Raw genomic sequence first — 26718 nt, forward strand, 5'->3', positions numbered from 1 at the left:
TGGTGACTGTCAATCAAGCATGAGGCACCCAATTGGGGATAATCTGCAAGTTCGTGCTCTAGTCTAACCCATTGTTTATGATGGTATTCATCATAAGTGCACCAGTCTACTATCCTGGAGAGGAAAACTGCATTTCGGTATTCGTGTATGTTAGGAATGCCTAGTCCGCCATCAAGGGTGTCTCTCTTTAAGGTTGATCGAGAAGTTGGAGACCGTGCCATATGATGTAAGGATAGAGTGTGCAGCCTGAAGTGATTTTGTTGGTGCAGTTAGGGTCAGTAGGAGGTCATCGGCAAATAGAGCTAACTTGTATTTGCAGGATTTGATTTTTATTCCCTCAACCAAGGGGGAGGCATGAAGAATAGTAGCGAGTACTTCCATTGTTAGGACGAACAGTAAGGGTGACAATGGGCACCCTTGTCTTGTACTGTTTCTAATTGGGAAAGATTCTGAAAGGAGCCCATTTACTTTAATCTTGGCTGAGGGAGTGGTGTAGAGGGTGGTTATTTTGGAGATGAATTCTTTGGGGAGAACAAATTTATATAGGGTGCATATTAAAAAGGTCCAATCTAAGCGATCAAATGCTTTTTCAGCATCCATTGATATAAAGATTGTTGGTATTTGGTGTTGGGAGGTATGGTCTAAAAGGTGTATCGCCTTTACCGTATTATCTTTGGCCTCTCTATGTGGTACAAAACCCGTCTGGTCATTATGTATCAGATAAGGGAGAGTGGTGTTTAGCCGGTTGGCAAGAATTTTTGAGTATAATTTGAGGTCAACGTTTAGTAATGATATGGGATGAAAATTGTAGGGTGTATCAGTCGGTTTGCCCAGTTTAGGTAGTACTGAAATGTTTGCCTTGAGCATGCTTGAAGGAAATGGATGTTCTGGGTATATATAATTAAATAATTTAAGGAGATGTGGGGTGAGTAATGGTATAAATTGTTTATAGTAAAAGTTACTGAAGTCACCTGGACCTGGACTCTTCCCTGTTTTTAGAGATTTAATTGCAGAGTCCAACTCCTGGAGTGTTATGGCTTGACTCAGTAGATGTGAATGCTCTTGATGTACCTGGGGAAGATCTATTTGATTGAGATATTATAACACATATGTCTTTGTGGTCAGGTTTTGAGCGTTCAGTGAATAAGTTGTATAGTTTGGTGTAATATTGACGAAATTCAGTAGCTATGTGTTTAGAGTTTGTAGTTTTAGAAGAATCTGTAGCCATTAGGGAATGGATATATGATGAGGTGAGTGCGTTTTAGGGCCCTGGCAAGTAGTCTGCCCGGTTTGTTACCCTGAATGTGGTATTTCTGGCGGAGGAAGAAAGCTGTGAGGTCATTGAGTTGCAATCTCTCTTGTTCTAGCTTATGCTGTAGTTCTGCATCTGCAGGATGTCTCTTGTGGGAATAGTCTAGTTTTACTATTTTCTGTGAGCTATATGTTTTGTCTTTCTTGTTTGTTTTTGATGGATTTATGTTTCATCAAAATTCCCCTAATAACACATTTGTGGGCTTCCCAAGTAATGATTGGTGTAGTGTCTTCTGTATTGTTAAGGGTGAAGTATTCTTGGAGTGCTTGTTCTATGTCAATTTTAATTAAGGGATCTGATATCAATGTTTCATCTAGTCTCCATTGGAAGGGGCGTATTGGTATTGATGGCCATGTGAAAGAGCTGCTTACTGCTGAATGGTCTGACCAGCTGATGGGTATAATGCGAGAGGCTCGTAGGTTCAACAGTGATTGTCGGCCATGATATAATCGATCCTGGAGTATGATTTGTTGGGGTTAGAAAATAATGTATAGTCTTGTTTGGGGGGTGCAAGTGTCTCCAAGTATCGTGAAGGGTTAGTAATGATAGATTATTCCAGACGGAGTGAATGGTGTTATTTGGTAGTATTAAGTTAGGGTTTGTGCTGTCGATAGCTGGGTTAAGTGTGAGGTTGAAATCCCCCGCGACTTAAAGGAGGCCTTTTGAGTACGTAAGAATGGAGTTCGTCTGTTAAAAGAATGTTGACTGATTAGTATTCGGGGTATAAATGTTGACCAGTGTTATTGGTTTTCCATATAGTAGCCAATATAGACCTAGGTATCTACCTTCCTTGTCTTGTTCTTTATGGAGAAGTTCAAAGGGGGTTGATTTATGAAAGAGAATACTCACTCCATTAATCTTTTTTTGGAGTTGCTACTATGGAAGTGATTGGGGTAATTGGATGAAAAGTATCTAGGTTCATTACCTCGCTTACAATGGGTTTCTTGCAGGAATAGTATGCTACCATCTCTATGAGAGAGATCATGGAAAGCTTTCAACCTTTTAAATGGAGAATTAAGACCTTTGGTGTTAATGGAGATAAGGGTAAATTTCTACTCACTACTTCGTGCAGTCATTGTATGATATTCGTGGAGTTGGGAAAGTGACCCTACAATGATTTTATACAGAGTAGAATGACTGTTTATAGGCAGTTTACTCAGCAACAGTGAATAAGGTGTGGAGAAGATGTTCAAAACATTTTCAATCAAAACAATTGTGAACAAAACATTTTTTAAACAGTGTATAAAGTTTAACATCATTTATCGGTATACAATTAACTTGAAAACAAATACAGCTAGCTTTTTAGCCTTGAAAGGGGGCTAACGGTGCGATTATGCTAATCTTTTGAATAATAAAGATTCAGAAATTTTTATATAGTAGTGTAATGTTAATAATAATAACTGGAAATTTAGTTGCAATCTGTGAACCTACAGGGGAGAAAACTAGCATAAATGTTAGATAGGTAACAAAGATGGTTTGATCTCACCCATTTTCGGTGTGCCGTCCTATGGATTTTTTCTGACTTTTAGAGGCAGCTATCTGCCATGATGATCTTTGAGGTCTGGGAGAGTGTAAGGATGGTGTGTCCTTTTGAGAAATGGATGTAGTGGATGGTTGGCTATTGTCCGGGATGTTGAGGCTTAGTTCCTTGCAGAAGTCTTCGATGTCCCCAGGATCTGTGCATGTTTTCCTCTGTCCTTCCCATGTTAACTGAAGATGGCACGGGAATCCCCATCTGTATGGAGTTGTTTTTCCGTAGCAGGGTAGTGAGAGGGGCAAATTGCCTTTGGCGTTGTAGGGTTCTTAAGGAGAGGTCAGCATAGATGGATAAGGATGACCCTTGAAAGCTTAGTGGGGAGGAGTTTCTCACTTGTTTCATGATGTCTTTTTGCTGAAAATCCTGGAAATTTATGATTACATCGCGAGGCGGGAGGCCTTCTTAAGCCTTGGTCTCAGGGCTCTGTGAAATCTGTCCATGGCTGTTGGGGTTGTGTAAGTTGAGCCTTTAAGAAATTTAAAGAGATCTTGCAGATAAGACTGAAGGGTGTCCGTAGTGATCACTTCTGGGATCCCTCTGATTCTGATGTTTTGCCTCCTGCTCCTGTTTTCTATGTCCTCCAGCTTATCATGGAGCTGTGAGATTACATTATTTTGTGCTTGTACATTCTGAAGGAGATTTGCTATGTCTGACTGGTGGGATTCAGATTCTTCCTCCAGAAACTCTATTCGTTCTCCTATTTCATGCATCTCCTTACGTAGCTCAGAGATTTCCTATTTAATGCAGGATTTGACCTGTGTGATCACATTGGTGAAGTCTTGTTTTGATAACAGTGATTATTAAAATGCTTGAGAGACTTGCATGGTATCAGAATTGGGGTTGTCTACTAGCATGGAAAGCTGTGGTTCAGATTCCGTTGATTCCAGGATTTCTGCTTGAGTTGAAGGATTTTCAAGAGGCTTGAAAAAATTATTCATAGAGGTGGTGGAGTTATGGCGGCTTTTAGATGCTTTGTCTGTTTTAGACATGTCTCTATTGCTGAGAGTTGCCATGCAGATGTGAAGTAACTGTGTAGATGTGCCCTGCTTTAGAGACAGTTGTATTTTAGCAATGTAAGGCTTCTCAGAAATAATTATCTTTATTTTGCTTATTGTATATAACGTTCAGATAGCCTTAAATGTAGATTTGTCTAGCCTGGATTTTTTTTTCTTGTTATGTTATGAAAACACAGAAATAGTTAAACCAAAGACTAGTGTAGAGTTAGGGCTAGAGCAATGTCAGATCAGATCATGTTAAAGGATTCATGCTGAATATGAGTTGCACATGGTTGCCATTGCGTGTGTGATAGATTATTTTCAGCCTTCTAAGTTATAAAAACATTGTAAAAGTGCCACCATGAATGTTGAAGTAGTTTCCCTGCTTGGCATAATGTGTCTCTCTGTTACAGAGAGTAGTATTGAGGTTGCTGGAATTGCTGGTGAGGAAAGGGACACTAAACCTTAAAAAATTCTTTCATAATTCAGGTAGAGAATACAATTTTAAGCAACATTCTAATTTACTTCTATTATCTAATTTGCTTCATTCTTTAAATATCCTTTATTGAAGAAATAGCAATGCACATGGGTGAGCCAATCACACAAGGCATCTATGTGTAGCAACCAATCAGTAACTACTGAGCCTATCTAGATATGCTTTTGAGCAAAGTGTATCAAGGGAATGAAGCAAATTAGATAATAGAAGTAAATTAGAAAGTTGTTTCAAACTGCATGCTCTTTCTAAATCATGTCCATAGGTTCTGATTTAGTACTGTGACTAAGCAGGATTAAAACACATCTAATAGTGGGAGCTTTGGCTTGAGCTTACCTCTATTAGTTTGATGAAGCCGGGGCCTACATTTTGAAGTGATGTCCGGTCCAATCGCAGATGGGTGATCGTGAGATTGTGGGACCCTTAGAATCCTTCTGGGGTGTTATGTCACCCATTGTGCCAAGTGTGGCATAGGAGATGCGCTTTTTAACCAGGTCCAGGTTAGGCCGGAGTGAAGCCACCCCCCCCCCCCCAATGGAGGATCTGCTTTTAGCAGGGGATTGGGACCAAAATTTCTGCATTATTCAAGGCAATCCTCAGGAGCTCACCCAAGGTGCAGCCATACTCAAGTAAACTGTTCTTGCTATACGACTAGCGCAAAACTCCGAACTTAGATTATCGCGTGCGCGTTCACTTATTCCCCCATAGAAGTTATTGGAGACCAAAAAATGGGGGAATAAACACCCCACTCTCGCACAAAACACGATCGCATATTCACATTTGCGCTAACTGAATCGCATATTTTCATATGTGCAAGTTTGTTCGCATATTATAAAATGCGTAAACCCGACATGAAAATATGAATATTGCATAAACATGCTTTTTCATGATTTCATCTACTTAAAGTGATTTTTAAGTTAAAGGAAAAAGTGCCCGGTATCTAAAAATAATCTTAAAAACAGGGGCACTTTCATTCATTAAACTTTACAAAGACGCTTATTCTTTAAAATACCTTTGCGTCATGGTAAACATAACACTGATCCTCCGCCCGCATCTCCTGCTTTCATTAGTATATCAATGACGATCTGGCTTCCTCCAATTGTTGCGTGCCTCATGAGCTGGACCCCAAAGGGAGCACACAACGATTGGAGGAAGCCAGATTCGTCATCGATCTGCTAAAGAAAGCAGGAGCTGCGGGTGGTAAATATTTTAAAAAATAAGCATCTTTGCAAAGTTTAATGAATAAAAGTGCCCCTGTTTTTAAGATTAATTTTTAGTTACTGGGCACTTATTCATTAAACTTTACAATCACTTTAAATGCAAAGGGCTCCAATGCACTTCTATACATATTTATATATGTGTACATATGTATTTATGTGTTTATATGTCTGTAAATACATATATACACATATAAAAACACAAATACATATGTACACATAGACATATATGCACATCTTTATTAGGCTTCCTACCTAGGCATAATCCCTCAGCTGCTCCTAGAAGAGGATGGGGTCACCATGGAGTGGGCTGGCTAAATCACATAACAAAAATACGAGACAGGTAAATTAGAAAAATGCACACAGCGTGTGCGGAAGTAGAAAAAAAAATAAACATTGCAAGTAGAAAAAAATAACTTTTCTTCACCACGTGAAATAATAAAAACAGGGATTTATAGGGAACCGGGCAAAACTTTTTTATTCAATAAAATCCGACACTTTCCCGGTTTTCCGGGATGACTGGCAACTATTTTGACTCTGCCTTTCTTCGTAAAATGCTAAAGAAGGGGGTGGACAATTTCCTGTAACGGAAATGTAATTTTAATTATTTCTTGAAAAATCTTAACACTCATATTGTTTTTAATCCAACACTAAGGATGCAGCAATGTAAGGCACATACCCTACATTGCTGCATCCATAGTGGCCCATTTATCAAGCTCCGAACGGAGCTTGTGGGCCCGTGTTTATGGTGAGTCTTCAGACTCGACAGAAACACCAGTTATGAAGAAGCGGTCTAAAGACCGCTGCTCCATAACCCTGTCCGTCTGCTCTGATGAGGCGGACAGGAACTGCCGGAAATCAACTCGATCGAGTACGATCGGGTTGATTGACACCTCCCTGCTGGAGGCTGATTGGCCGCGAGTCAACAGGGGGCGGCGTTGCACCAGCAGCTCTTGTGAGCTGCTGGTGCAATGTTAAATGCGGAGAGCGTATTGCGGACCTGATCCTCACGGTCGGATCAGGTCCGCAAGACCTTTGATAAATAGGCACCTTAGTGTAGGATTAAAAACAATATGAGTGATAAGGCATCACTTCCATGTGCAATTTAAGCATTGTGACTGCTGCTATTGTGGCACTAACACACATACATATTTGAAATGGCTTATTGCTATTATAACTAAACATGGTCAGTCAGTATGTCTAGTTATGGAGGCTGATTACCTGTAGCCACTCATTTCTGAATAATAGCACAGGGTTCTCAGAAAACTTTCATCTCACAACCCCACAAAAAAATGTAACATGATTTAAAAAGGGTGTTTGATCAGGATTGCACAATTAGATAATATATAATTATCTTTTTTTCTATTATTAAAAATCAACTTACTTATAGGGACATAAAACCCCCATTTTTTCTTTCATGAGTCAGATGGATCTTGTGATTTTAAACAACTTTCCAATTTACTTCTTTTATCTAATTTGTTGAAATGGATACCTAGGTAGACTCCGGAGCTGCTGATTGGTGGCTGCATATATATGCCTCTTGTCATTGGCTTACATCTAGTTTCCAGTAGTCCACTGCTGCTTTTTCCACAAAGAATACCAACAGAGTGAAGCAAATTAGATAATAGAAGTAAATTGGAAAGTTGTTGAAAATTATATTCTCTGTCTGAATAATGAAAGAAAATGTTTGGATTTTATGTCCCTTTAAGGGAGAAGTCTACTCCTTTAAGATAGATAACGCCTTTACTACCCATTCCAAAGCTTTGCGCAACCAACACTTATATTAAAGGGACATGAAACCCAAATATTTTTTTTATGATTTAGATAGAGAATACAATTTTTAAAAAAAATTCCAATTTACTTCTATTATTTAATTTGCTATGTTTTCTTGTTATTCTTTGTTGAAGAGATTTCTAGATAGGTAGCGTGCACGTCTGGAGCACTACATGACAGGAAATAGTGCTGCCATCTAGTGCTCTTGTTAATGTATAACATTATTGCAAAACTGCTGCTATATAGTACTGCAGACACGTGACACTCCTGAACTTACTTTCCTGCTTTTTAACAGAGGATAACAAGAAAACAAAGAAAATTTGATAATAGAAGTAAATTGGAATGTTGTTTAAAATCGTATGCTCTTTCTGATTCGTGAAAGAAAAATGTTGGGTTTTGTACCCTTTTAATATACTTTATAACCTTTAAACCTCTACATTTATGCCTGTATCTAAGCCACTACAGACCGCCTCTTATTTCAGTGCATTTTTATAGCTTTTCACAGCAAGACACTGCTAGTTCATGTGTGCCATATAGATAACATTGTGCTCACTTCCATGGGAATCAGCACTTATTGGCTAAAATGCAAGTCTTTAAATAGCACTGAGATAAGGGGACAGTCTGCAGAGGCTTAGATACATGGTAATCATGGAAGTAAAAAGTGTATTAACATAACTGTGTTGGTTATGCTAAACTAGGGAATGGGTAATAAAGGGATTATCTATCTTTTTAAACAATAATAATTTTGGAGTAGGTTGTCCCTTTAAAGTGAAAGTCAATCCTAGCGTTTTACAAACGCTAGGGTTGACTATAGAAATAAATAAAGGGGAAGTCCCCTTTATTTGTATCATTAGTCAATCCTAGCTTAAGTCTGTTACCTTCAATTTAAAATAGGGTAGAGTAATAATAATTGCAAAGATTATTATCTTGTTGAAAATTGTCACAATATTTTTTCTACTAAATTAAAGTCAAGGGACGAGCTTTTGAATAGCAATATATACTTCACAATATTTTAATTTAGGACACAAGAAGGCAGCAGATTATGGGTTCTGATGGCATGTGGGCCATGTGTGTGAGATTGTTCCAAGACAGAGACGTTAATCTAGGGGCAGAATCCTGGGGTGATGTCTTTGCCTTCCAGATGTGGTTTGGTTAGTGTCACAATTGTCACAGTTTGTCACACTGCCACTCTCTCCATTTTCTCCCTTCCATATAAATGACCTCCCATCTACCCTACACAACCTGCTTGCTGTACAGTGAAGGTGTTGTGAGGCAGGGGGTGGTCCTAAAACTAATTGAAAGCTCTGCGAATCAATTCTATGGCAAGGCTGTAGAAATAAATTATAATGATAATAAAAAAGGGTTTAAAACAAGATGTGAAAGATGTGTAGAAAAAAGTGTCTTTTATTGAGGGGAATTATATTTAATTTACTATTGTAAAGGGAGTGTAAAAGTCTGCATTAGAAAATGCTTGCAACTTTCTTAAAACTCACCAAGTATGAAAATAACTTATAGTCAATATCTGAACCCTTGAATAAATTTAGTAAATTATCCTAACCATCCTTCTTCTTAACTTCCAATATCAAACAATATACGTGTATGGTGTGTCTGCTTCTATATAAATACATGTGAATTGTTTGAGACTGTTATTGCCTACTTCTTGTCTACATATTGATGAGCAAGATGAATTCAGAGATATAATTTGCTGACACATTATGTGTCTCAGAGCAGACTAGCCTTGTTACCAGCATTTTGTAGATTTGTTAGTTGCTGTGTCAGACTCTATGCTACATTTGAAAAATAATCTCTGATACAAGTAAATTGAATTATACTCTGTAAAGCAAATATCCACACCACCATATGTTCTTACCAGCACCTATTAAGTAAATAATAAATGGCAGATTCTAGAGCCACACAAAAATATACAGAATTATGTTATACAAATAAATGATAATGAAGATACAACCCCAATTCCAAAAAAGTTGGGACAGTATGGAAAATGCAAAAAAAAAAAAAAGAGTTTTACATTGTGAATTGAATGAATTTTTAAAAAACATAAATTATGCTTACCTGATAATTTCATTTCCATCGAGGGGAGGAGATTCATTACTGTTGGGAATTAAGAACCTGGCCACCAGGAGGAGGCAAAGACACCCCAGCCAAAGGCTTAAATACCTCCCCCACTCCCCTCATCATTCCCGAGTCATTCTGCCGAGGGAACAAGGAAACAGTAGGAGAAATATCAGGGTATAAATGGTGCCAGAAGATAAATGAAATTTAGGTCCGCCTATCAGAGATTTGGGCGGGAGCTGTGGACTCTCCTCCCCTCGATGGAAATGAAATTATCAGGTAATCATAATTTATGTTTTCAATCTAAAGGGGAGGAGAGTCCACGACTTCATTCATTACTATTGGGAACATATACCCAAGCTCTAGAGGACACTGAATGAAACCGGGAGGGTAAAAGGCGGACCCTAATCTGAGGGCACCACAGCCTGCAAAACCTTTCTCCCAAAAACAGCTTCCACAGAAGAAAAATGTCAAATGTAAAACGTTGTAAAAGTGTATAAGGAGGACCAGGTAGCCACCTTATAAATTTGCTCCCTAGAGACCTCATTCTTGAAGGCCCAAGAAGAAGACACAGCTCTAGCTGAATGAGCCATAATCCTCTGAATTTTAATGTCAATGGAATGCATAGGCTCAAACGTAACCCTCTGCAAAACCTTAAGGACCAAGTTTAAGCTCCATGGGGGAGCAGACTGTCTAAAGACAGGCCTGATTCTAGACAGAGCCTGAACAAAGGATTGGAACCTGGCAAATGGAATGACATCTATGCTGGAAACCATGAGTCTGATCACCTCCATACCATTCACTGAGCCACCGAGGGGGCTTGAGGAGGACTGAAGGGCAAAATAAGAGGACGCAATTTTCCTGCATCGATGGTCTGTGAGAAATATTTTCATGGACATAGAGTCTATTATCGTGCCCAGGAACTCCACCCTGTTGCTGGGAACCAGGGAACTCTTTCCTGAGTTGATCTTCCAACCGTGAGATTGGAACAAAATAAGAAGAGCCCTCGAATGATCCTCTGCGAGACTGAGCTAAGGCGCCTGGACTAGGATGTCGTCCAGATAGGGCGCCACAGCAATGCCTCTGGCTCTGGCCACCGCAAGTAGCGCCCCCAGAACCTTCGTGAAGACTCTCATGGGCCGTCGCCAAACCAAAAGTAAGGGCCACAAACTGGAAGTGTTGGTCCAGAAACGCAAATCTCAGGAACTTGAAGTGGTCCTTGTGGATTGGCACATGAAGGTAAGCGTCCTTCAAGTCTATGGTTGTCATGAGCTATCCCTCTTGAACTAGGGGCAGAATAAATCTGATTGTTTCCATTTTGAACGATGGAACACTTAGAAACTTGTTTAAACACTTTAGGTCCAGAATGGAGAGGAACGTGCCCTCCTTCTTTGGAACCACAAAAAGATTTGAATAGTACCCTAGATCCCTTTCTGCTTGGGGTACTGGTATGATGACACCTAGAGAGGAGAGATCTTTCACACATTCTAGAAAGGCTTCTCTCTTTTCCGGTCTTGAAGACAGGTTTGATAGGAGGAATCTGCCCCTGTCTCGGCGGGCTTCTTGCTCTGCTTAGACTTGTTCCAAGAATGAGCCGGCTTCCAAGTTCCCTTGGACTGGTCCGCTTTTGCAGCGGGCTGCTGGCGCTGGGCCTTGTCCGCATGAAAGGGACGAAAAGTCGATCCTTTAGGCTACGCCTTCTTATCCTGCGGTAGGAAAGCTCCCTTGCCTCACGTAACTGTGGATATGGTTGAATCCAATCCTGGGCCGAACAGAATTTTTCCTTGAAAAGGCAGGGACAACAGCCTCGGCTTAGAGGTCATGTCCGCAGATCAAGACTTTAGCCACAGAGCCCTGCGAGCTAAAACGGAAAAACCTGACACCTTAGTGTTCAGGCGAAAAATTTGATCTTCAGTGCCTTAATCTTAACCTGTATCGTGTCGCTGGAAGTCCCCCCCTCGACCATTTCACACAGGGATTCACTTCAATATGTCGCAGCTCCGGCGTCTGTGGCTACAGCCGCTGCCGACTGAAAAACAAACCCTGTGTGTTGAAACATTTTCTCTTACATGTTTTCCAACTTTTTATCCATGGGCTCTTTAAACGATGAACTATCCTCAAGGGGAATAGTTGTCCACTTCGCGAGCGTGGAGACAGCACCATCCACCTTAGGGACAGTACCCCACAGCTCCAGCTGAGAGTCCGGGATGGGGAACAGTTTCTTAAAGGAAGAAGAAGGGGAAAAGGAAGAACCCAATCGCTCCCATTAATTCTTAATAATATTTGCCATCTTAACAGGAACCGGGAAGGCCTGAGGCACCACCCTGTCCTCATATACCTTATCAAGCTTAGGAATCACAGGTTCTTCTGGAAGTTTCGGTTCCGGAACTTCCAGAGTAGCAAGCACTTGTCTCAGCAAAAAGCGCACATTTTCCATCCTAAACCTAAAGTCAGGATCCTCCGCAGCTGGAGGTTTAGATGACACGGACTCCGACACAGACTATGCCTCAGAAATTTTTACAAGCGTAGACAACCCCTGGGCCGGGCCACCATGATACGCTTCCGCTTAGCAGAACGTGGTAAGGCATGGATCACTTTTGATACCGCTGTTTGCTGTTGATCCACAAAATCTGACAGCCAACGAATCTTTCTTACGCAGGAGTAATGGTTGGACCCTGGAACGCTGCATGTGCAATAGGAGATGGATGCAGGGAACGCACCTCACGGGACGGGGACCCCTCAGAGGTGGACGGCTCAGTAGTACTAGACATCCGTTTGCTCTTAGATGTCGTAACTTTATTAAGGCATGTGGAACATAGTTGAGCAGGCTGATCTACCAGAACCTTCTCACAATAAACACAGGAATGAGAACTAGTTAAAGAGGGTGAGCCCTCTAACTTGTCAGAGTCCTCCATAGCTTGCACTGTTATTAAGGACTAGATTAACTTAATAAATAGGCACCTTTATAACCTCCATTGGCCGGGGCACTCACCACCTCCTATGACCTGGACTAAAAAAAACGCTTCATCTCCTGCGCCGCTGATCAACAGAGGAGGATAGGTAGCCACACCCAGTCACATGGGATGCCCGGCAGGAACCGCCCCTGCCTAAGGAGAAAAACGCACCAAAAAAGGGCGCGCCATACTCCCGTAAGTCATCTGAAGATCCACACATTGCCAGAGACTCATCTCGCACATAACGCAGCTAGGACACAATAAACAATATCATGTATAACCCCCCCTGTTCAATAATCCCCTTTCCAGGAATATTAACCCTTGATTCTTTAAAGATAAAAGGCGTCACACTGTGACCCTGTCTTCTGTGTTATCATTATGTAATAAAAAAGAAACGATCTTACCAGAATCTTCACTATGGAACGGGAACACGGCCCTTCAAGTGTGACAGGTTAGTAGCCTTGCTCCTGACATGGACTTGAATGTAGAAAGCAGGCTGTCAACGCTGATTGCTTGTGGAGCTGTTAATATGAGTCGGGATGGTTTCGCAGGAAGACTCTCCCTGCATCTCTGGATTATAACTTTCACCCAGGCTCTCACTGAGAGGCTGACAGGACTACTTAAAACTCCAGTCCTATTCCAAAGAGTACTACCCTCCATAAGAGACTACTCCGATCTTCGGCACTTCTCTGCCATCCTCCTGTGATGAAAGGCCAAGAATGACTGGGGGATGAGGGAAGTGGGGGAGGTATTCTTAATTCCCAACAGTAATGAATGAAGCCGTGGACTCTCCTCCCCTTTAGATGGAAATATATACTCATTTCAAATCTGATGACTGCAACACGTTCCAAAAAAGTTGGGACAGTCGATTGTTTACCACTGCGTGACATCACCTTTTCTTTTAATAACTTTTGTGTTTGGGCACTGAATACACCAATTGGTTAAGTGTAGCAAGCAGAATCCCCCCCCCCCATTAATCCACTATGCATGTCTTCTGCTGCGCAACTGTACGGGGCCTTCATTGCCTTATTTTGCGCTTCATAATTCTCCACACATGCTAGCACCTGCACTCTCTGCTTACACAACCATGCGCTTGCAATCCGGGCAGAATGTGGTTTGGAGTTGTCCTGCTGGAAAATGCAGGGATGTTCCTGGAAAAGACAACATCTACATGGCAGCATATGTTGCTCCAAAATGTATACATATCTTTCTGCATTAATGGTGACCTCACAGATGTGCAAGTTACCCATGCCATGGGCACTGACACACCCCCATACCATGGCAGACGCTGGCTTTTCGACCTGATGCAGATAACAGCTTGGATGGTGCTTTTCCTCTTTGACTCGGAGATCACGACAACTGTTTTTTCAAAGACTATTTGAAATGTTGACTCTTCAGGCCACAAAACACAATTCCACTGTGCTACTGTCCATCTCAGATGAGACCAAGCCCAGAGAAGTTGGCAGTGCTTCTGGACAGCGTTGATGTATGGCTTCTGCTTTGCATAGTAAAGCCTTAACTTGCATCTGTGGATGCAGCAACAAAGGTTGTTGACTGACAAAGGTTTACCAAAGTATTCCCGAGCCCATGTCAGGATATCCATTACAGACTCATGGCGGTTTTTGAGACCATGACGTCTGAGAGATCGGAGATCATGCACATTCAGAAGTGGTTTTCGACCTTGCCCTTTACGCACCAAGAATTGACCAACTTCCTTGAATCTTATAATTATATTGTGCACTGCAGAAAGTGAAATGCCAAAAATCCTACTGATTTGTCTTTGGGAAATGTTGTTTTCAAAGTGTTGGCTTATTCGCCGACGCATCTGTTGGCAGATTGCGAGCATCGACCCATCCTTGCGCTTGAATGACTTGGCCTTTTTGGAGGCTCCTTATATACTTTGATTACACGATTGCCTCACCTGTTTCACATCACTTTCTAATTTCAACTTGTCACATCGATATTAGTCCTTAATTGCCCTTGTCCCAACTTTGTTGGAGTGTGTTGCAGTCATCAGATATGAAATGAGTGTATATTTTCAGAAATACATTAAATTCACAAAGTAAAACATCAAATAATGTGTTTTCAATATAGTACAGAGTGAATTGAATTTTTAAATGTTTTTTTTTGTTGGTTTGTTTTTTGCATTTTCCATACTGTCATAACTTTTTCGGGAATTAGGGTTGTAATAATAATAATAATAATAATAATAATACTAAAAATAGTCCTTCTTTAAAAGGATAGTAAAGTCAAACCTGAACATAACTTGGCTGGATAGAGCATTAAAATCCTAAGCAGTTTTCCAATTTACTTATTCCAATTTTGGTATCATTTATTAAAGAGTAATCCTAAGTGAACTTAGGAGCGTGCAGGTGTCTTTAGCCATCTGGGTGCAAAGTTTGCAACATTGCAATGTTATTCATAGATACAAACACTGCTGCCATAGACTGCTTAAGGCACGTGCACACTCCTGGGCTTCTATAAGCCTAAGTAGATTTGCTCTTAACAAAGGATATAAAAAAAAATAAAAAAATTTGATAATAGAAGTAAATTGGTAAGTTGTTTAAAATCACATGCTTTATCTAAATCATGAAAGTTTCATTTGGACTTTTCTGTCCCTTTAAGGGTTTATTCTCTGTCTTTCCAATTCAATCAACATTGATCTCTTTGAGATGTCAGCTCTAAAAAGGCAATCTTAATGTAATTTAAAAATATAATAACACTTAAGCACATTTATATGGCTTAATTTACTTAGTTTAGAGATGGCCAACTTGTGGCCTGAGGGTTATATGTGGTCCTCTCCACTAGTGTTTATGGCCCCAAGAAAAAGGCAGAACTAACAGTGTGTGCCATAGGTTTTGTGGCCCCAGGAAAAATCAGAAACAAGAAAATACGTGCAATGGGTGATCACAAATCAGAAACGCCCTCTGGTGGGACAAACAGCTGATAGAGTGTACCCTGCAACCTTACTTTAATCTGCCCCGTTACCACAGGATATTTTAAGAAATATATTATTTGTTTATTTAATAGCTATAAATGTATATATGTGGCCCTTAAGGCTTCTAAAATATTGATCTGTGGGCCCCAGATGTTAGGATGTTGACCATCACTAATCATGAGGCAGTGTAGTGCGCATTGCCTTCAGGAGAGGTGTTTATGGAAAATTAAGTAAATTCAATCTACACATCACAAGAGTTTATCATATTTACTGTAGTTCTAGTGGGTACCATTTTGTAGGAAAAACAGCAATATAGGTCTAGTTTCCATTGAGGTGGTAAATTGCACATAATTAAAAACCTCTGGTTTGACTATATTATGAAAAGGCCATTAAGGGCTAGATTACGGGTGGAGCTCGAGGGTAAACTTCGCCATACATAAGCTTTTTAAGCACGTCGGGTGGTTGTGCGCATATTAAAAGTTGAAAGTAACAAATCAAAATCCGCTCCATAGTCTGATCACTATAAATAACGAACAACTGGTAAACAAACCTGTACTCAAGCAATGATATCCATAAAATATTAGTATTACAGCTTCCCATACCCTTTGCAAATAAAGGCTTTACCATTCTCTCTGTTTCCTGCAGATCGAAGCTTTGGCATCCCCCCTTGGAACAATCCCCCTAGTCCAGGAGGTCCTCCAAATCCTCCTCCACCTCCACCTCCTCCTCCACCACCACCACCACCACCTCCTCCTCCGCTACCGATTCCCCCACCAGGGGAAGTCTTTGGTTCTGTTGAAAAAGCACAAAAACTCAGTTCACTTCTGCTAAACTGCATAAAATCAAAAAGTTTGTCTATTGGGTACAAATTTTCATAGGTGTAGTGCAGAACCAACCAAACCTTGAGTGATTTTATTTTGTTTTGTATTTTGTCTGGTAGAAGATTTGTGGAAATGCAGGGGGAATGTATTTTTGTTTTCATTAGTGAGAGTGGGGTGCTAATGGTTTGGGGCAAGTGGGGGCCCATGTCCTTGTGTTGGGTTGAACCCTAGGAAGGGCTCATGATCATGCTGGGCAGATTGATGCAATGTTTTATGCAGGGGGGGTAGAAAGGGTTAATCATACTAAATGTTATCTGCAGAACAGGTTATTGGACTATGTGTGGGGGTTAATTTTAAAAGTGAATATTGTCAATGGAGAATAACCATGTTGTGGTAATGAGGATTAATGGCTGTGATGGTGATCTTAGTGAAATGAATACTGTGTGAAGCAGACAGGGTGCTATATTTATTTATATGCCCAAATCATCCACACAGAATTCTTGTTAGATGTCAAAAGCCCTGGCAGAAATATGGGATTCAGAGAGAAGTACACAACTACAGCACAGAAAATAAAGTTAATGATAAATATATCTTACTTTCAAAAACGGGGCCACTTCGGTCATTGGTAACAGCCTTCTTGAGCTTCCTCCCTTTGGATATATCTGAGAGCAGAGCACTTCTACCAGATAGCTCTGTTTTGGATAGCGAAGGTTTCTCTATATTCGCCTGAGCAAAAAAAAGAAAAATGTTTCTAATGTGGTGATGTGCTCAATTTTTTTTTTATATAAAATAAGATTTTTTTTGTTACTTGTAACAACTCGAAAAATCTAAACAAACTACAAAAATAATCTTGTCCTTTTTTTTAACCCCAGTTTTCCAGTATTACTGAAATGTCAGATATAAAAGATTGTCTTTAGTCAATGAAACACAATTAAACTGAGGGACTCCCTGAAAGAAACCGGAGATGTATGGAGGAGTCATGACAACCAGAGAATGTTGATTTGTAATACAATGAATACATTGAGGGCCAGATTACAAATTCGCTCCCGCTCGATTGTTAACTGCGCTAGAAGTAAGATTTTTACAGAGTAGGGTTGTGCTTGTATTATGAGTTGAAAGCAAACTGTTTTCATTTGCGCGCTAACCCGATGAGCACAAAAAGCCAAACTTACAATATTGCGTGCATGATTCATAGTCCCCCATAGAATTCAACGGAGAAGACATGATTGTATATTCTCATGTACACTAACCCGAAATGAAAATATGAAAATCTCACCTTTCAATGTTCTTCACATAGAAGAATATGTTCTATTTATTTACAAATACATATATATATATATATATATATATATATATATATCCTATATTATAAAAGGCCAAGTGTGTTTGTCTGAAGCCGTCATGCGCAGTAGAGACTGCGCGCGGACAAACACACCTGGCCTTCAGCTGCAGAGTAGTGCGCACTGCGGAAGCTGCCTGGTGGGGGCGTGACCGGCGTCGGGCGTGCTGTGATAGAGGCGTGGCCGGCGGACGTGGTGGGCGTGACGAGGGGGCATGGCCGGCGGGCGTGACGAGGGGGCGTGGCCTTGCAGAAGCTCGCGGGAGGGGCGTGGTCGGCGGGAGAGACCAAAGAAAGCGAGCAGAAGAGGGGGGAAGAGCAAAAGAGGGAGAGAGAGCGCAAGAGAGTGGGAGAGAAAGAGGGGGAGAGAGAGGGGGAGAGAGAGCTCAAAAGAGAGGGGGGGAGAGAGAGAGCTCAAAAGAGAGGGGGGAGAGAGAGCTTAAAAGACAGGTGGGAGAGAGAGCGCAAAAGAGGGAGAGAGAGAGAGCACAAAAGAGAGGGGGAGAGAGCGCAAGAGAGGGGGAGAGATAGCGCACAGAAGAGGGGGAGAGAGAGAGCTCAAAAGAGAGGGGGGAGAGAGCGCGCAAAAGAGAGGGGGGAGAGAGAGCGCAAAAGAGAGGGGGAGAGAGCACAAAAGAGAGGGGGAGAGAGCGCAAAAAAGAGGGGGAGAGAGCGCAAGGGGGAGACAGCACAAAAGAGAGGGGGAGAGAGCGCAAAAGAGTGGGGGGAGAGAGAGAGCTCAAAAGAGAGGGGGGAGAGAGAGCTCAAAAGAGAGGGGGGGGAGAGAGAGCTCAAAAGAGAGGGGGGGGGGAGAGAGAGTTTAAAAGAGATGGGGGAGAGAGAGTGCACAAAAGAGTGGGAGAAAGAGTGCAAAAGAGAGGGGGAGAGAGCGCAAAAGAGAAGGGGGAGAGAGCGCAAAAGAGGGGAAGAGAGAGTGCAAAAGAGGGGAAGAGAGAGCAAAAGAGAGGGGGAGAGAGAGAGAGCAAAAGAGAGGGGAAGAGAGAGCAAAAGAGAGGGGGGAGAGAGAGCAAAAGAGAGGGGGGGGGAGAGAGAGAGAGCGCAAAAGAGGGGGGAGAGAGAGAGCAAAAGAGGGGGGAGAGAGCAAAATAGGGGAGAGAGAGAGCAAAAGAGGGCGAGAGAGAGCAAGAGGGGGGAGAGATCAGATGAAGGTGGGAAGAGAGAGAGCGAGCAAAAGAGGGGAGAGAGACCAAAAGAGGGGGGAGAGAGAGCACAAGAGGGGAGAGAGAGAGCAAAAAAGGGGAGAGAGAGAGCAAAAGAGGGGGGAGAGTGCAAAATAAGGGGGAGAGAGAGAACTCAAAAGAGAGGGGGGAGAGAGAGAGAGCGCAAAAGAGAGGGGGGAGAGAGAGGGAGCAAGGGTTGGAACCGCGGTACCTAAAAAATTGGCCCGTGTACACGAGCTTTAGGACTAGTGTATATATATATATATATATATATATATGATTTTGGTACAATATATATCTATACCTATAGATAGATATATACACACATTAACATATACAGATATATATATATATATATATATATATATATATATATATATATATATATATATATATATATATATATATATATATATATATATATATATAGGAATATCTATTTAAAAATACATAGAACATATTCCCCTATGTGCAGAACATTGGAATCCGAAATATATACAGTACAAACACAGTATAACACTTTATTAGAAATGAATGTTGAATAAATATGCTTTTACATGTTTTCATCTACTTAACTGCAAAGTGCTCCAATTTACTTATATATATGTCTATATATGTATACATATGTAATTATATGTTTATATCTGTATATATGTCTGTAAATACATATATACACATATAAATACATATGTAAACACATATAGGCATGTATATCTATATATACATTACATAAATACATATATACATATATATATATATATATATATATATATATATATATATATATATATATTTATGCATGTATATGTATGTATCTGAATGTTAAAGCCCTTTGCCTGACTTTTTTTTCTAACACCTGAGACCTCGTATCTTTGAGCCCTTAAAACTTTTTTTGTGCAGTATTTTTTTTAAAATAATTTTTATTAGATAGTGTTATTATGAGTGTAACTGTACTTTGTAATGTATTTTTGATGTGTATTGTGAAACTTTTTTTGTTTAGGGAAAGAGTTAACCAGAGCTCTGAGGACGTGCTAACCCGACAAGCTTTAACTTGAATTGCGCTCAAGCAATTACATTTACTTTCAACTTGTAATACGAGTGATAAACCCAACACGCGCACACACACGTGTGCAAATGTTTACGCTACACTTGTAATCTGGCCCTAAATATTTGGAGAGGACAGTAGTGTGAAAGCACCATGCTACATAACTAATTCTCAAAATTTGAGCCCACTTCCCTAAATCCTGCTTCACTAGGCATAGACCAAAATTCACCCCAGGCCACTGATAAAACCAAGCACAGGTAAACTAAAAATGTACATTCTTAGCATGATCAGATTTAGATTGTTAGCACCCACAGGAGGTTAAAAGTGTATATAATTATTTTTTCATTTTATATGCGTTATATATATATATATATATGCAATTATACACTATATTTAAAATAAAATAAAAATCTGCTTATAAAATACATGTTAAAAGCAGTTACATATGTAATTTTGTTAACAACGTTTGCACTATTTTGCCGGGAAGGAGGATACCCTGTTATGTTATTTTCTCTGGTGAGGTCAATTAGAAACTAATATCATGCATATCATGAGAACTGAAAAGCCCCATAAATTAAGGATGTATACTATAAGGCCAAAAGTATGTGGACACCCCTACTAATTATTGAGTTCAGGCGCTTCAGCAAAACTGATTGCTAATAAATGCATAAAATCCAGGACATAGCCATGAAATCTCTATAGATAAACATTGGCAGTACAAAGGGTCATAGTGAAGAGCTCAGAGATTTTAAAAACATAATTTATGCTTACCTGATAAATTTATTTCTCTTGTAGTGTATCCAGTCCACGGATCATCCATTACTTGTGGGATATTCTCCTTCCCAACAGGAAGTTGCAAGAGGATCACCCACAGCAGAGCTGCTATATAGCTCCTCCCCTCACTGCCATATCCAGTTATTCGACCGAAACAAGCCGAGAAAGGAGAAACCATAAGGTGCAGTGGTGACTGTAGTTTAATTAAAATTTAGACCTGCCTGAAAAGGACAGGGCGGGCCGTGGAAGCCACAGCTCTAGTAGAATGAGCTGTAATCCTTTCAGAAGGCTGCTGTCCAGCAGTCTCATAGGCTAAACGGATTATACTCCGAAGCCAAAAAGAAAGAGACAGGTTAGATGTTTGGCGAAAATCTTTAGTAGCCTGTAAGTAAAACTTCAAGGCATGGACTACGTCTAGATTATGCAAAAGACGTTCCTTCTTTGAAGAAGGATTAGGACATAATGATGGAACAACAATCTCTTGATTGATATTCTTGTTAGAAACCACCTTAGGTAAAAACCCAGGTTTTGTACGCAGAACAACTTTATCTGAATGAAAGATCAGATAAGGAGAATCACAATGTAAGGCAGATAACTCCGAGACTCTTCGAGCCGAGGAAATAGCCATCAGAAAAAGAACTTTCCATGAAAGAAGTTTGATATCAATAGAATGAAGGGGTTCAAACGGAACCCCTTGAAGAACTTTAAGAACCAAGTTTAAGCTCCATGGAGGAGCAACAGGTTTAAACACAGGCTTAATTCTAACTAAAGCCTGACAAAATGCCTGAATGTCTGGAACTTCTGCCAGACGCTTGTGTAAAAGAATAGACAGAGCAGAAATCTGTCCCTTTAAAGAACTAGCTGATAATCCTTTGTCCAAACCCTCTTGGAGGAAGGACAATATCCTAGGAATCTTAACCCTACTCCATGAGTAATTCTTGGATTCACACCAATGAAGATATTTACGCCATATCTTGTGGTAAATTTTCCTGGTGACAGGCTTTCGTGCCTGTATTAAGGTATCAATTACTGACTCGGAGAAGCCACGCTTTAATAGGATCAAGCGTTCAATCTCCATGCAGTCAGTCTCAGAGAAAGTAGATTCGGATGATTGAAAGGATCTTGTATTAGAAGGTCTTGTCTCAGAGGCAGAGTCCATGGTGGAAAGGATGACATGTCCACTAGGTCTGCATATATCAGGTTCCTTGGTTATTTGAATCACAACTGCAGAGTCTAAATAAAATTATATTTGTTTCACAACTGAAGTACAGGCTATTATATCAGCATAGACTGTTTTATTCAGAGTGATTTTTATAAGTAATGGCAGTAAGTCTTTATATGGTTATATTATATCGTTATACCATATAAATATTTAGAGGCTGAAAATAAGTATTATTATTAATAACAACTTTTGACAATAATTGTGCTCAAACCCAAATGTGAGAGATAGTGTTCATTGTAATAATCACTGAGGCATGAGAGATGTGAGACACACAGACTGCAGCTGCTGACAGGGGCGTGACCTGCTGCGAGACACAGCACACAGAGTAAGGCTTGCAGCGTGGAAATCTGAACACAGACTAGTGATTGCAATTGGTGCTGTGAGACACGCTGAGTTGTAAGGAGCTGTATGGCACGCTGAGATGTATGAAGCTGTGTGACGTCACATAAAGTCCGTTACTGTCCGGTATGAGAATGTATTCAAAGGAAGTTCATAGAATTAAATAAAACATACGTTGCAATCAAAGTAATTTCTGAGAGACAAAGTCAATTTACAAAAGTTCAAAAGGAAACATGAAATTTGTAATTAGCCGTTACTTAAGGCATACAAAGTAAATTAGATTTGATACTAATACCGTAGTAGTAGTTGGTAGAATCCTCCTGTTGGAAATTAGATAGCAATTCCTGTAGAGATGTGGAGTTGAATAACTTAATACTTCTTGGAATAGCAATCTTCAGGATGAATGAGACTAGTTGTTATTAGTCCCTTTGTGACCAAACTGCAGCTGGTATTTGTAAATCCAAATGATAAAGTAGTAGAAGTAAATCTTCTTTTGAGAAGTATATAGCTTATAAGAAAGAGAGCACTGGTTTCAGCAAACAATACTCAACAACTAAGCACTTGTTTGGGGCGGGGTGATGCCTTAAGTACAGGTGAGGAAGGTGAGTTGAGGCAAAAAGTAAAAGCAGGACTGGAATCCTTACAGATCCCCCCCCTCAAGCAAGCCGACCACGGGTTGGAATTTAGGTCTGTTTGGATATCGTCTATGAAAACGAGCAATAAGCTTTGGAGCATTAATGTGTGCATGAGGTTCCCAAGTATCATCCTCTGGGGCGAACCCTTTCCATCGGACCAGATACTGTAATTCCCCATTATAAAATCTTGAGTCCAAAAGATCATAAACTTCATAGACATCAGTGCCCAATTGAGTAGGAGAAGGGGGTAGAAGAGGTACATCAGGTTTATCTCCCAAGTAGGGTTTCAATAATGATACATGGAAAGTTGGGTGGATGGGTAAAGAATCAGGTAGATCAAGCCTGACGGCATTTTCATTGATGATGTGTAGAATTTTGAATGGGCCAAGGAACAACCCAGCCAATTTTTTACTTGGTAAGTGCATTTTAATGTTTTTGGAAGATAACCAAACATAGTCCCCTATAGAATATTTCGGAGAAGCTCTACGACGTAAATCATAAAATTTCTTCTGAGAAGCCTGAGCTTGTTTGATGTTATCTCGTAAATGTAGGAAATTTTCAGCTATGTTTTGTGTTAGCACATCAACAGATGGTGAGTCATGTGTAGAAGTCGTTTGGATAGTGAATCTTGGATTAAAACCATAATTGGCGAAAAAGGGAGAGTAATTTGTAGTGCTGTTAATGGTATTGTTATAAGCAAATTCAGCCATAGAGAGAAAGGAAGTCCATTTATTTTGATGATATGAGCAATAGCAACGTAGATATTGCTCAAGCCACTGATTAAGTCTCTCAGTTTGGCCATTAGTCTGAGGGTGGAAGGCTGTGCTTAACCTTTGATCGATTTGGAGTGCTTTAGTGAGTGCTTTCCAGAAGCGTGAGGTGAATTGGGTTCCTCTATCAGTAGTTAAAATGGATGGTAACCCGTGGTATCGTACAATGTGGTTTAGAAATAAATATGCTGTTTCAATGGAAGTGGGTAACTTATGAAAAGGAATAAAATGTGCCATTTTAGTAAAATGATCGGTAACAACTAAAATGGTGGTTTGTCCAGAACTAGGTGGTAGATCAACTATAAAATCCATTCCCAAATGAGACCAAGGAGATTCCGGTACTTCCAAAGGAATTAAATAGCCATAGGGAGGTCTCCTTTCTGGTTTTGATACTGTACAGGTTGTACAATGTTGTATATATTCCTTTATACTGGTTTTCATCGATGGCCACCAGTAACTTCTGGAGATGAGCTCATGTGTACGTTTGATTCCTGGATGACCAATTAGTGGAGGGTCATGATGATCTTTGATTATTTTCTGTCTGAAACGTTCTGGAATATAAAGTTTAGAACCATGGAAGTAAAAACCATCCTGGAGGGTTAGGCTATCTAGTAGGGTTTGGTCTTCTGAAGAAAGATCAGATTGGTATTCCTTATCCTGTTGAGATAGGATAGCAAGGAATCGAGTAGGGGGAAGAATGCTGGTAGGAGAGTCTTCCTGTATAGGTCTTGGATCTCGTCGAGAGAGTGCATCTGCCTTCCCATTTTTTGAACCCGGCCTGTACATGATTTGGAAATTGAAACGACTAAAGTAGAGACTCCATCTCACTTGACGTCCAGATAAAGTTTTATTATTTTGTAGATATTCCAAATTCCGGCGATCCGTATAAATCACAATAGGTAGGGAGGTACCTTCAAGGAGATGTCTCCAGAATTCGAAGGCTCTTTTAATGGCTAGAAGTTCCTTGTCCCCAATGGAATAATTGATCTCTGCTGGAGTCATAATTTTTGAATAGAACCCAACTGGGTGTAGTGGTTCTGTAGGAGACTGTCTTTGGGAGAGGACAGCGCCAAGAGCATAATCTGAAGAATCCACCTCTAGGGTATATTGAAGGTTTGGATCAGGATATTTCAGAATGGGGGCAGAAGAAAAGGAATTCTTTAGGAAGTTGAAGGCATCATCCTGTTCTTTAGTCCAATGGAAAGAGCAATTAGCACTAGTTAATTTAGTCAGAGGTTTTGCAATTTTAGAAAAATTGCGAATGAACTTTCTGTAATAGTTACTGAAACCAAGAAACTTTTGTAGTTCTTTCCGTGTTGAAGGTGTGGGCCATGATTTTACTGCTTCCACTTTGTTATCTTGCATTTGAATCCCATTTGGGCTGATGAAGTAACCCAGGAACTCTATTTTGTTGGTGTGGAAAATACATTTTTCCAATTTGGCGTATAGCCGATGGACTTGGAGTCTTGCTAAAACCCAACTAACATGTTTGATATGTTCTTCTAGATTTGTGGAATAGATTAAAATGTCATCTAGGTAGACAACAACACATGTGTCAAGGAGATCATGGAAAATGTCATTAATAAAGAACTGGAAAGTTGCGGGTGCGTTAGTTAAACCGAAAGGCATAACTAGATATTCAAACAACCCATACCTAGTTCTAAAAGCGGTAAGCCACTCATCCCCCTCACGGATACGCACTAAATTGTACGCCCCTCTCAAATCTAATTTAGTAAAAATCTGAGCATGCCTGAGTCTTTCTATGAGTTCAGGAATGAGGGGGAGAGGGTATCGGTTTTTTATGGTTATTTTGTTCAATTGTCTGAAGTCAATGATAGGCCGAAGAGATTGGTCTTTGTTCCGCACAAAGAACATTCCTGCACCAGCAGGAGAAACCGAAGGACGGATAAACCCTTTCTTTAGATTTTCGTCTAGGTAAGTTTTTAGATGATCCAGTTCCGGTTGACAAAGTGGGTATAAATGTCCAATAGGTGGCGTGGTTCCAGGTTTCAGTTCAATAGGGCAGTCGTAGATTCTGTGTGGGGGAAGGGTATCTGCTTCCTTCTTACTGAAGACTTCAGAGAACTGCTTGTACATTTCTGGTATCAGAGTTTCTGATGTGGAGGATAAACTGTGAAAAAAGGTTCTATGGCAAGTCTGTTGACAGAAATCAGAATTTAATTGAACTTTTAAGGATTTCCAATTAATATCAGGTTCGTGTAGCTGTAACCAAGCTAGCCCAAGTACTATTGGGAATAATGGAGAAGTAATTACATCAAAAGTGAGATGTTCATGATGTGTTTTTAATTTAGTGACAGAGAGCGGAATGGTGTGATGTGTAATTGGCCCTGATGATATCTCAGAGCCATCAACCACACGAAGGAAAATAGGAGACAACTTTTTTGTCAATGGTATTTTATTTTTAGAAACCAGAGAACTGTCAATGTAGTTTCCTTGTGCTCCTGTATCCAAGATGGCTGGAATGGTCAGTTGCTTATTTGCCCACTGTAGAGAAAGAAGTAAAGAACAATGAAGAGGGTTGTTATGCTTTGACTGGAGAGAAAGATTGGTATGGTACTTACTCTTCTTGTTCTGTGGCAAAGATGGGCAATCCTTTAAAGTATGAGATGAGGATGCGCAATACATGCAGAGGCCTCTAGTCTTCCTTCTGATACGTTCTTCAGGAGTTAAAGGTCCTCTAAAAAAACTTATATCCATTGCTTCAGCACCAGTTGAACCAGTATGAGGACTGTTTGAAGTGGGATGGTTAAAAACCTTATCCTTCTTATGAACAATTTCAGGGTATTGACGTTCAAATCTTCTTTCACGTAACCTCCTATCAATTTGCCTGCTGAGCTTCATAAGGCCTTCCAATGTTTCAGGTAACTCAGTTCGGGCTAATTCATCTTTTACTGCGTCAGAGAGTCCAAGCCTGAACTGGTTTTTTAAAGCAATGGCGTTCCACTGAGAGTCAATAGAATATTGCTTGAATTCTGTTATGTAACATTCAACAGGTTTGTTACCTTGTTTTAAGTTCCTCATCTTTTTCTCAGAAGTATACTGTAGGTTAGAATCATAGTATAATTCATCCATGATATCCAGAAAAGATGAAAAAGATGAAAGAACAGCATTATTTGTCTCAAAGAGAGTGTCTGCCCAAATGCAAGGTTCACCTCTTAAATAGCTTATCATTGTAAGGACTTTAACCCTATCATTTGGGTATGTTTTAGGTTTAAGGGTGAAATTAAGCAGACAAGCATTTTTGAATTGACGGTATAAATTCCTATCTCCATTGAAAAAATC

General features: G+C 40.2%; 1 protein-coding gene across 3 annotated transcripts in view; it reads right to left on the bottom strand.

The window, feature by feature from the left end:
- Positions 1–26718, bottom strand: part of WIPF1 (WAS/WASL interacting protein family member 1) — a 189245-nt gene that overhangs the window by 33275 nt on the left and 129252 nt on the right. For all 3 annotated transcript variants that reach the window (XM_053698466.1, XM_053698464.1, XM_053698467.1), the window contains exons 3-4: positions 16707–16836; positions 15914–16081 (exon numbers count right to left, since the gene is read on the bottom strand). In XM_053698466.1, coding sequence (XP_053554441.1) covers positions 15914–16081; positions 16707–16836 — 298 coding nt within the window. The remainder of the gene's footprint in view (positions 1–15913; positions 16082–16706; positions 16837–26718) is intronic.

The sequence above is a fragment of the Bombina bombina genome, chromosome 1 (assembly GCF_027579735.1).
Source record: "Bombina bombina isolate aBomBom1 chromosome 1, aBomBom1.pri, whole genome shotgun sequence".
In the NCBI taxonomy this organism is placed as follows: Eukaryota; Metazoa; Chordata; class Amphibia; order Anura; family Bombinatoridae; genus Bombina; species Bombina bombina.